Consider the following 12,972-nt stretch of genomic DNA (forward strand, 5'->3'; position numbering starts at 1 on the left):
CCCCACACGGCCGATTTAGTAAGGGTTTCGATTTAAAGCTTTCGTGACTGCAGGGATTCATCTTCTTGGTTCTTTCGGTAAAGTCACGTAGAAGGGAAATAATAAAAATAAAACATCATAAAATAATTATCACGACGTTTCGGCCACAACGCAAGCAGCCGTCCTCAGGTGCAGACATGTTCTTCACCTGAGGACGGCTGCTTGCGTTGTGGCCGAAACGTCGTGATAATTATTTTATTATGTTTTATTTTTATTATTTTATTATTTCCCTTCTACGTGACTTTACCGAAAGAACCAAGAAGATAGTAAGGGTTTGTCACGTTAACAAAACGTGCCAATTATTTACTACTTCAGCACACCAGTGTGTTGGAGAGTAAACGCGCAACATTTAGAATTTGAGTACGACGTTTCGCTGGTATATTACAACCGACACAACCCAAAAAACCTTTATTATGAATAATATTGGCCGCGATAGCGCTCCGTGTTCAATTAGTGCTGACAATGTCAACTCCAATGTCAATGTTCGTAATTGACTATTGGGTTAGGCCATGCAATGAGCCGGACAAATGTTGTGTTGTGAAACCCTCCTCCGTCCGACGCGGCCAAACAAAGTAAATTGTCACGTGTGGAAGCAATTAACGGACCCGATTGTTGTCGTGTCGGCCGAAGAACAATTCTCACAACCAAAATGTTTGCAATTCGACACGTGACGTTTCACTTTAAACCTTGCCAAGTTTCTTCAGGAAAGAACCCAGGAAAGAGTCGAGAGTCGGTGTGGCCGAGTTGAAAATATTCCCCCTTCAGCAACAGATCAGTGCGGCCAAGATGCTCTTATTGATGGACAAATATCGTTTGTGGGCCGTTTCGAAATGGTATGCCTCGTATGTATGTGGAACGTCCTTCTCACCGTACGTAGCCAAACCGTGCTAAGCGGAGGTGCCGGGGAAGGACAACAAACTTAAATGCAAAAAAGCAGTTCTATAGAAATTAGTTTGTCAATGTAGATGATGATTTAAAAATGCGTAGCTCCAATATCGTAAGGAAGGACGTTCCAGACGGCCGCGGAAGCACACCTGATGCCAACGGCCGTCTTCGTTCGATGGCCCGCCAAAAGCCACCGCCGCAAGGACGACCGGAGTTCGCGTGATGGATTTATGCCTCTCGTGACAGGGGGCCGCATACAGCCTGCGGGTCACAGGACCCATACCCCCCGCCACGCATTGCACGCGAGAACACGTCAACAATTCGGGCCATGTGGCCCGCATATTCAGGCGGGCCCACGTAAAAATGTGCAGGGTCGGTGTATTTTTTTTAGGCGATCGCTCTCCGAGTATTGCGTTGTCCCGAAAACGTGTTGTGTTTCGATTTGGCCGATTTTAGTAGTAGGTTTTTACCCTTTAAACTGGTCCAAAACTGACACCTTTATACAAGGCATCATGTTTGCAATAACCGCAACACAAGCAGTCAAAATGCAAACTGCTCTCAATACTCTGATAGTGCGCTGTTTTTGAGTTGTGTACTCCTTTTGGCGTCATCTGGTCCAAAACCAATGGAGACTAGGCTCTAAGGAAAGCTGTCTCGGGTGTGGACCAATCAACTTCAAGGACAGTGCATATCATTACCATTATCAGAGTTGTTTCTTTTTGTTTTCATTTTGATTGCTTGTGTTGTGGTTATTGCAAACATGATGCCTTGTATAAAGGTGTCAGTTTTGTACCAGTTTAAAGGGTAAAAACCTACTACTATATTTTGCCACTGGTAAAGGAGGTATCATAGTGTTGGCCGATGTTTTTTTTTTGTTATCGCGGTGGGTTCTGCTGTCACCATTGGCCTCGGCGTGGCCAGGTCGCTCTCGCTCGATTCGCGACGTGTGCGCAGAAAGAGTCGGAAGGAACCTCTGGGACACGGCTCAGCGGCTTGTGTCAACGCCGCTCGCAAAAAACTGCGCCTCCGTTACGATCTGGTGTCATTCCCTCCAACGGTTCAGTGTCGCGCGATGCTTGGATTTGTGACGACGAATCGTGATTCCGGTTCCAGAATTCGTTTTTTTTCTTTTCTTCCATCTCGTTTGTACTCTTTTTTTGCTCGCTCAGCGAAAAGAAACGTTGGCGAATATTTCTGTACCTGCGTGTAGTTTGCATAAATGACACAGTCTATTCCGATGTGCACAATTCGATAACCGATGAATGCGGGCACAGTTTTGGCACTACCTGAAAGCGACAAATAAAACCAACTCCTCTTAACACTTCGTTTTAACAATTAGAAGCTAGTTGGACAGAAAGGTGAATGCAAACTGGAAGCGGGTAATGAATTCACACTACAACACCTTTTAGGTCTGAAGCGGTTCCTCCGTTGGGGAACACTTTTCACACAACACAGAACTGCACACCGTTGATATAACGCGAAACCACTCGCCGTTGTTATAATGCTTAACCACGCTCCGTTGTTATCACGCTGAATCGCACACCGTTGTTATAACATGGAACCGTGCACCGTTGTTACAGTGCGGAATCACTCGCCATGATTCTAACGCGCTTACTGAGCAGTTGACGACGAACCACTTGGAGCCACGCGTCTGAGTGGTATGATGCTGCACGTGACGTGATGCGGTACGTGGCGGCGTACCCTCGTCTCAGTTCTTTGTCCGCTCCATGGGGTGACTGCAGGCTGACCTTATGGTGCAAATGTGATTCGGCTCGTACAGCGATTCCTTGCTTAACGCGGTTATTCACTTGACGTGGCATTTTTCGGGAACGCATCTACTACTGCCGCGTTGAACGAGGGATATCGCTTGAATAATTGGTGTTGCCGATTGATTCCGTGTCGTCGTCTGTCTGCGTGCCATCCCGTAGACCTCTCCCGGAACCGGCTGAGCGAGGTTCCGCTGGACGTCTGTCACTACGTCTCCATGGAAACGCTCTACCTGTACCACAACTGCATCAAGTCGATCCCGGATCCGCTTGGAAACCTGCAGGTGCTCACCTATCTCAACCTCAGGTGAGCGGCCTCCAGCCTTAGCAGCAGCAGTAATACAGCAGCGGCAGTGCAGCATGGGCGTTAGAGTAGCATCAGTGTTGTACCAGCAGCCGGTAACATTGCAGCAGCAGCATTGAATCAGAAGCATTACAGCTGTAGCATTCCAGCATCGGCGTTACAGCATCAGCTGCATTGTAGCAGCAGCAGCAGCCGTGTTCCACTCGCAACAGCGTTGCAGCAGCGTTACAGCGGTGGTGTTAGTACAGCAGCAGTAGCAGCAGCATTGCAGCAACAGCGAGCAGCGTTACAGCGGTGGTGTTACTACAGCAGCAGTAGCAGCAGCATTGCAGCAGCAGAGTTGCAGCAACAGTGGGACAGGTGGCAGCAGATGTTGATGAGGAGTGGTGGCTGCGCTCTATGCCTGGGGGAGACCTCCCTGGCAAGGAATATTCCTTGCTCTTGGATGAGACATGGAATGCCGAGTGTGGGAGCCAGAGTTTGTGATGCTGAGCGTGGGAGCCAGAGTCTGTCATGCTGAGTATGGGAGCCAAGGTTTGTGAGAGTTTGTGATGCTGAGTATGGGAGCCAGGGTTTGAGATGCTGAGTATGGGAGCCAGAGTTTGTGAGAGTTTGTGATGCTGAGTATGGGAGCCAGAGTTTGTGATGCTGAGCGTGGGAGCCAGGGTTTGAGATGCTGAGTATGGGAGCCAGGGTTTGTGAGAGTTTGTGATGCTGAGTATGGGAGCCAGAGTTTGTGATGCTGAGCGTGGGAGCCAGGGTTTGAGATGCTGAGTATTTGAGCCAGAGTCTGTGATGCTGATTGTAGGAGCCAGGGTTTGAGATGCTGAGTATGGGAGGCAGAGTTTGTGATGCTGAGTATGGGAGGCAGAGTTTGTGATGCTGAGTATGGGAGCCAGAGTCTGTGATGCTGATTGTAGGAGGCAGGTTTTGAGATGCTGAGTGTGGGAGCCAGGGTTTGAGATGCTGATTCTGGGAGCCAGGGTTTGAAATGCTGATTGTGGGAGGCAGGGTTTGTGATGCTGAGACCTGAGCCTGGGGTTTGCACTGCCCGTGCCCGGCTCTCTGCAGAGCTGCGCATTCCTGGAGGAGAGAGAGAGGCATAGTTGAGATGACCGCGTGTCGTCACGCCACGTTTTCATGGCGTGCCGAGAGAGCTCCCCAGGCCGGCGGGGAAACTTGATCGTCAGCCGAAGAGATGGCTGCACAGCAGCGGGGCGGACATTGTGAACTGAAGCGGCATGGCAGGGCGCGTCCGCGGAAGTGCCGTGCGAGCACCACCGCTGCTAACCAGCAGTGACAGCACCGTTGCCATCATCACGATCATTGTCATCGTCGTCTCCATCTTGAGAACAGCAATAGTAATGTTCGGCCCTCTGTCAGCTGACCGTCACTAGAAAATTGTGGGTTTTTTTATTACCATACTTCACCTTGCTGGATCGTGTGGGTTCGTAAAGGGTGGTACCCAGGATCGGCTTCGATATCACGCTCCACCGAATTTGTGGTGCAGTGCGCAAGCCACTGCTCCTACCCCGCCGAGTAAACAATAATAATAATATTGCCTTTCATTTATCCAGGATATAATTTCTCAGTTTTATGATTCCAGTCGACGAGCACGCCGCGTTGGGACGTTTGACCAACCTCATTTATTGTGAGCGTTCAGCTTCGCGTGGAAGGAAACCGGAGTAGTCGGGGACGCTTGCTGTACTGCCAACTCTGCGCCGCTGCCCCCACACAGCCCGTTAATATAATCGGAGGTCTAACAAAAGTTTGTGTGAGCCACCACCCCTTGCCCCCCCCCACGTCCACTGTGTGGGGCGGCACGCCCGCACCCTTCCTTGTGCCTGGTCTTAAAATAGCCGTGTCCGTGCGCCAGCCCTCGCCTCGGAGAAGTCGCTTCGTGTTCGCAGCACGCGACCGCTGGCGCTCGCTCGCCGGACTGCTTTGTCAGATGACGAGCAGAAATTCAACTGATGATGATAATAGTGCAAGTGTGCGCGTGCGTGTGCAACGGGCGCTTTTGGAGTGAGTGCGTGCGTGCGGGCTGGGCGAGTCAACGGGGAGAAGTAGCCGACGACAAACCGAGGGAATTGCCTCGGTGGCGGTGGCAGGCGCCCGTAACGCGTTCCTGCGTGCGCACGTACGTTGCCTACTGTTGACCTGAAAAGTTAATAATTTATTTGCGCCAGCTGAACAGAGCACCCCCCCACCCCTCTGCGTTTCCGTGAGCGAGCGAGCATCATCGCCACCCACGCCGAGGCCGTTGAGCTCCGCTCACTGTTGCCCTGGCCCGGGGCTGCCGCCGTTCTCGGCGCTTTTCACAAAACACTCGCGCTTCTGTTTACAGGGAGCGGAGGGCTGGGGGGGTGATGGGGACGGCAGGGGGGCGGCATGTGCCTTGGGCCAAAGTTATTCTCACTGCAACTGTCTGCGGCGGTGTTTTGCCGGCCCCCGTGAGGCTCTGTTCGTCCCCCGGCGTTTGCTTAATTCTGTAAACGTTCTTCCTGAAGCGCGCGCGTTTGAACTTGCGATCGCGTGTCTGTGCCCCTTGGAAAGGAAAACAAAAAATAATTCCCCGTCGGGACTTCTGCTGCGCGCAGTTCATCCTACCGCTCGGTCCTGCACTTAATAATCATGATTTTAATGTATGAAGCGCCCTTAAACGATCGTTCTCAGGGCGCTATGCCATGGAAAGGCGGAAGCAGTTTTAACATCGACCGGGAAAAAGAAGAAGTAGAAGTGAGAGAGACGTTTGAAAGTAACTAAAAAGAGAGATAGCCCTTTTAAGCAGATGCGTTTTTTTGGTCGAGATTTAATGATTTGTAAAGTGTCCCGGATGTCCCCTGGCCTCAAAGGGGCAAGGAGTTCCAGAGTTGTGCTGCCGCAATTGCAGAGGCAACGATCACCCCTCCCCCAAGTGTGAAGCCGGACGGTGAGCAATGCACAATCTGAGGATCTTAATGACTCGTGATGGAATATATGTGGCTGAAAGGAAGGTCATGAATGCAGGGAGGCGGAATGTAGGGGGAGGAGCAAGTTCATTTAAGGCCTTGAACACCAGAGAGAGAATATTAAAACCAATGCGGGGGGTACGGACAGAGGGAGCCTGTGAAGGGACAGGACTCGGTTTAATCTCGGGTGGCCGAAACAACAGCTCCCGAACAACAGCTCCCGAACAACAGCTCCCGAACAACAGCTCCCGAACAACAGCTCCCGAACAACAGACCCCGTACAACAGATCCCGAACAACAGCTCCCGAACAACAGATCCCGAACAACAGATCCCGAACAACAGCTCCCGAACAACAGCTCCCGAACAACAGATCCCGAACAACAGCTCCCGAACAACAGCTCCCGAACAACAGCTCCCGAACAACAGCTCCCGAACAACAGCTCCCGAACAACAGCTCCCGAACAACAGCTCCCGAACAACAGCTCCCGAACAACAGCTCCCGAACAACAGATCCCGAACAACAGATCCCGAACAACAGATCCCGAACAACAGATCCCGAACAACAGATCCCGAACAACAGCTCCCGAACAACAGCTCCCGAACAACAGCTCCCGAACAACAGATCCCGAACAACAGATCCCGAACAACAGCTCCCGAACAACAGATCCCGAACAACAGCTCCCGAACAACAGCTCCCGAACAACAGATCCCGAACAACAGATCCCGAACAACAGCTCCCGAACAACAGCTCCCGAACAACAGCTCCCGAACAACAGCTCCCGAACAACAGCTCCCGAACAACAGCTCCCGAACAACAGATCCCGAACAACAGATCCCGAACAACAGCTCCCGAACAACAGCTCCCGAACAACAGCTCCCGAACAACAGCTCCCGAACAACAGATCCCGAACAACAGATCCCGAACAACAGCTCCCGAACAACAGCTCCCGAACAACAGATCCCGAACAACAGCTCCCGAACAACAGATCCCGAACAACAGATCCCGAACAACAGCTCCCGAACAACAGATCCCGAACAACAGATCCCGAACAACAGATCCCGAACAACAGCTCCCGAACAACAGCTCCCGAACAACAGCTCCCGAACAACAGATCCCGAACAACAGCTCCCGAACAACAGCTCCCGAACAACAGCTCCCGAACAACAGCTCCCGAACAACAGCTCCCGAACAACAGCTCCCGAACAACAGATCCCGAACAACAGCTCCCGAACAACAGCTCCCGAACAACAGATCCCGAACAACAGATCCCGAACAACAGATCCCGAACAACAGCTCCCGAACAACAGATCCCGAACAACAGATCCCGAACAACAGCTCCCGAACAACAGCTCCCGAACAACAGCTCCCGAACAACAGATCCCGAACAACAGATCCCGAACAACAGCTCCCGAACAACAGATCCCGAACAACAGATCCCGAACAACAGATCCCGAACAACAGATCCCGAACAACAGATCCCGAACAACAGCTCCCGAACAACAGCTCCCGAACAACAGCTCCCGAACAACAGCTCCCGAACAACAGCTCCCGAACAACAGCTCCCGAACAACAGATCCCGAACAACAGCTCCCGAACAACAGATCCCGAACAACAGATCCCGAACAACAGATCCCGAACAACAGATCCCGAACAACAGATCCCGAACAACAGCTCCCGAACAACAGCTCCCGAACAACAGATCCCGAACAACAGCTCCCGAACAACAGATCCCGAACAACAGATCCCGAACAACAGCTCCCGAACAACAGCTCCCGAACAACAGCTCCCGAACAACAGCTCCCGAACAACAGCTCCCGAACAACAGCTCCCGAACAACAGCTCCCGAACAACAGCTCCCGAACAACAGATCCCGAACAACAGATCCCGAACAACAGCTCCCGAACAACAGCTCCCGAACAACAGCTCCCGAACAACAGATCCCGAACAACAGCTCCCGAACAACAGCTCCCGAACAACAGCTCCCGAACAACAGATCCCGAACAACAGCTCCCGAACAACAGATCCCGAACAACAGATCCCGAACAACAGATCCCGAACAACAGATCCCGAACAACAGCTCCCGAACAACAGCTCCCGAACAACAGCTCCCGAACAACAGCTCCCGAACAACAGCTCCCGAACAACAGCTCCCGAACAACAGCTCCCGAACAACAGCTCCCGAACAACAGCTCCCGAACAACAGCTCCCGAACAACAGATCCCGAACAACAGCTCCCGAACAACAGCTCCCGAACAACAGCTCCCGAACAACAGCTCCCGAACAACAGCTCCCGAACAACAGCTCCCGAACAACAGCTCCCGAACAACAGATCCCGAACAACAGATCCCGAACAACAGATCCCGAACAACAGCTCCCGAACAACAGCTCCCGAACAACAGCTCCCGAACAACAGCTCCCGAACAACAGCTCCCGAACAACAGCTCCCGAACAACAGCTCCCGAACAACAGCTCCCGAACAACAGCTCCCGAACAACAGCTCCCGAACAACAGCTCCCGAACAACAGCTCCCGAACAACAGCTCCCGAACAACAGCTCCCGAACAACAGCTCCCGAACAACAGCTCCCGAACAACAGCTCCCGAACAACAGCTCCCGAACAACAGCTCCCGAACAACAGATCCCGAACAACAGATCCCGAACAACAGATCCCGAACAACAGCTCCCGAACAACAGCTCCCGAACAACAGCTCCCGAACAACAGCTCCCGAACAACAGCTCCCGAACAACAGCTCCCGAACAACAGCTCCCGAACAACAGATCCCGAACAACAGATCCCGAACAACAGATCCCGAACAACAGCTCCCGAACAACAGATCCCGAACCAGCTTCTCAACACGGTCGGCTCGGCAACTCTGGGCCTTGACCAGCAACGTATCCTGCCCTTGCCCCACTCTGACTTTTTCATGACAGCCAAAACCACGTCTTTCCACCGTGTGCCTCTCTCCCGAGCGTGCGTCGTCCTCACCATTGCATTGCAAACCCTTTGCGGGGTTGAACTGTTGAGACGGGACCTGTTTAGGCAGCCCGTGCCCTCTGCCTCTTTAATGTGCGAGCACCATCGCCAGCGCTTGCCTGCCTCTTCCAACCTCACCCCCAGGACAGATTCCAGAGATACAATGAGTTGCTAAGCGGAGAGAGATGCTTTTTGTACTTTTACACCGTAATAATACGACACTCTTCGCCAAACGAACACACGTTTAAGCAAGCCGACAACGGGGTTTTTTGTTTTGTTTCTCCCCAACGGGAAGAAACTACCTCCACGGAGGGCGCCTGGTGACTCCGCGTGCTTGGCGAGAGAGAAGGGACTTCGCTCCCACACCCCCCGTGCTCCTCCCACCGCACAAATAAAACCAAAACCCTTTCTCATTAAAATTTCAGTTTTTTTCAGTGTGCGAGGACGGGCAGTAATTAACTCTGCCGGCGACAGAAGGGGTTGAGTGTGTGTGTGTGGGGTGTTATATACAGTGTACGTGTGTGGGCACCAGTGACGATTATCTGAACCGGTACTGGGCCTCTACCCTTGGTCGACTCGGCCTGAAACCAGTAACCAGTGCGGTGTGTAAACATCGCCGCTGGGAAGACAAAGGCGACCGGGCGTGGTGTTGGTCACCCGCCCCCTCGTTTGCCGTGCCGGTCTTCATAGGTGCTCGCTAATAGCACTTGCCTCTTCAACATTTTAAGGCTGTACGGGGAACCTTTGTCTTTGTCTTGTCGTGTGACAGCCGCAACCAGCTGGGCTCACTGCCCGTCCACGTGTGCAAGCTGCCCATGCTCAAGGTCCTGGTGCTGAGCAACAACAAGATCGGTGCCTTGCCACCCAACATCGGACAGCTGTGCAGCCTGCTGGAGCTGGTGGGCTCTCATACACAACAACAACACCACCAACACCGTCCATACACATCACCACCACCATCACCGTCCATACACATCGCCACCATCACCACCGTCCATACACATCACCACCACCATCACCGTCCATACACACCACCACCATCGCCATCATCACTACCACCATCACCACCGTCCATACACATCACCACCACCATCACCGTCCATACACACCACCACCATCGCCATCATCACCACCACCAACACCACCGTCCATACACATCGCCACCATCACCACCGTCCATACACACCACCACCACCATCACCGTCCATACACATCACCGCCATCATCACTGTCCATATACATCACCGCCATCACCATCCATACACATCACCGCCATCATCACCACCAACGCCATCACCATCCATACACACCACCACCACCATCACCGTCCATACACACCACCACCATCGCCATCATCACCACCACCATCACCACCGTCCATACACATCACCACCACCATCACCGTCCATACACACCACCACCATCGCCATCATCACCACCACCAACACCACCGTCCATACACATCACCACCACCATCACCGTCCATACACACCACCACCATCGCCATCCATACACACCACCGCCACCATCACTGTCCATATACATCACCGCCATCACCATCCATACACATCGCCGCCATCATCACCACCAACGCCATCACCATCCATACACATCGCCGCCATCATCACCACCAACGCCATCACCATCCATACACATCACCACCACCATCCATAAACATCGCCACCGCCATCATCACCACCGCCATCACCGTCCATGCACATCACCACCATAACTATCATCACCATTCATACCCATCTCCATCATCACTGCCATGAACGTTTATACACACTGACACCATAACGATCATCACCATCCATACACATCACCACCATCTCCATCATCACCTCCATCACCGTCTATACGCATCATCACCATCACAATCCATACACATCCCCCACGTTCACCACTGGCACTGTTCATACACATCGCCACCATCATCAACCTATACACGTCATCACCACCACTATTTGTGGACCTCACCACCATCAGTGTGATGGCATCACCCTGTTGAACATCTTCGTCACGTGTTCTTACATACGTGATGATGTGCCTTTCCCTGTAACCATCTGTGAGAACCAATTGATACAAAAGTCCCTTTGAAAATGAGATCTGGGGGTGAAACGCGTGGACTGTGTGCAAAAGGTTCAGCGCTGGAACTTTCGCAAGACAACAGCAACACGCATCGAGTTTAAAATAAACAGCGCTTCTCGATAAAACAAGTGATCTGCCAAAAACAAAACCTTACAAAAAAACTATTAAACTACTCAACTATTTTTCATTCTACCAGGTAAGGCCCACTGAGCTATCCAGCTGCTTTTTCGGAAGCGAAATTTATAGCAGCCAAATATTCTAAACGCACTTTGTTTCTGAATGTGGAGGGGGAAACCGGATGGAGCAGTGAAAAATCACACGACCACAGGGAGAGAGAGACACGCAAACTGCAAATATACAACAGGCGTCAGGGTCGGGTTCGAACCCATGACCTGCAGCATACCCAGGCGAATGAGCTAACATCTCGCCACCATGGCGCCCTTATAGCCATGCATTTCACACAATACATTCCAAGGTTTTAGATTTCTTACACCATTCCTCTTGAGATAACTGGACACCAGCAACGTCAACCAACAACATCAAGCTGGCCAGATTGTTACGCTAGGCAGTTGATGTAGTTGCCTATGCTATTTGAGTGAAGTTAAGAAGTTTGGATGGTTCTTAACCTCTTGTCCTATCGCACCAGTAACCAGATAGCCTGCTCAGAAAATCGACATCGCAGTGTGTCTGGAGTTCATAAAAAGTCAATGAACGTTCGATAACTCCTTTGCTAAAGCTCAGCGATGCTTCGTCCGGTGACCGATGTTGTTGTGTTCGGACCAGTGTGACCCCCACCCCCCAATGGCCTCCGGGGGCAAACACCCGGCCAGTAAACCACCTTGCAGCAGGCGGCTCCAGCCGCCACGTGCCGCGGAGTCGGAAGGGTCAAATGTCATTCCCAGAGCTTCCGACGGGAGTGACGCTCGCTCGCGCTGCCTCGTACAGGGGGCTCCGAGCACGCACGGGGCATGCGCATGCCAGCGGTGGCGGTGGCGAGCGTTGCGGCCGCGAGGAATGCGCTTACGTGACCGCCGTGACCCTGTAATGAGGCTGACCTCCGTAGGGCCTCACCGGAGGTGGGTGACGGAGGGGCGGCGTTCGGTCTGGGCCCTAGCCCGGCGCGAGCCTTCGCGTGCGGTCTCAAGGAGTCTCGGGGTGGCATCCTGACTCTGCGCTTTTTTCATCGTTGCGTTAGGGCCTCGCGACCGAATCGTCGTGAATAATGCGAGTGGTTCTCGGAAGTTGAGCCGTGGATATTGCTTGGATGGGTGGCCGCCATCAACTGCGGGTTGTTGTTTTGCAGCCCGTTGTTGTACAATACTCCCGTGCTTCAAGATCTATGCTCCTTGTCGTCAGCAACCCGCACTGTCGATCTCGTCCGCTCGTGGATGTGTCATGCTCACGATCGACAAGCACGCCTTGGGGTTCACGTAAAAGGTCCACGCGCGACGAGGGAATATGACGTTTAAAGTGATGAAAACTTTTTCTGAAAAAATAAGAGCAGGTTTTACCCTTTCTGTTAACGAAACAGGTGTTAAGATGTTCAAACACCAAATAGAAACCTTTTGCAAGGAACTTTTTAATCGAATTTGCGACGCCGAATCGTGACGGGTAATCGTAAGTCGTTGGATATGCGTATTCATTCGGGGTGTTATGAGTTGACGATGCAGCTCCCCCTGAGCAGTTGAGTGAATCGTCACGATTCGCGGCGATGATTCGAGTGAAGAATAAATTATTGTTTTTGTCTCTTTCCTTGTATTTCCATAGTATTGTTTCTCGTTTTCTGTTTCTTTTGTTCATGCCGTTAACCAATCTGTAACGTTAGCATAACATTTGCATCAAATGTAAATCGTCAATTCTGACACACACGATTGGATGACGTCTCGGCTTCAACCAGACACACTACTCCTTATAAGGTGTCTCGCGTCCACCAAGGGTATAAAAGCAAGCTAGATATTTCA

At 52.0% G+C, this 12,972-nt stretch overlaps 1 protein-coding gene across 1 annotated transcript in view; it reads left to right on the top strand.

Moving 5' to 3' along the window:
* The window catches only part of LOC144732598 (leucine-rich repeat and calponin homology domain-containing protein 1-like), a 57,519-nt gene that overhangs the window by 24,203 nt on the left and 20,344 nt on the right, over positions 1-12,972 (top strand). Inside the window, 2 exon segments of the mRNA XM_078614066.1 lie at positions 2,853-2,997; positions 9,690-9,819. Coding sequence (XP_078470192.1) covers positions 2,853-2,997; positions 9,690-9,819 — 275 coding nt within the window.

The sequence above is a fragment of the Lampetra planeri genome, chromosome 43, assembly GCF_965212315.1.
Source record: "Lampetra planeri chromosome 43, kcLamPlan1.2.h2, whole genome shotgun sequence".
In the NCBI taxonomy this organism is placed as follows: Eukaryota; Metazoa; Chordata; class Hyperoartia; order Petromyzontiformes; family Petromyzontidae; genus Lampetra; species Lampetra planeri.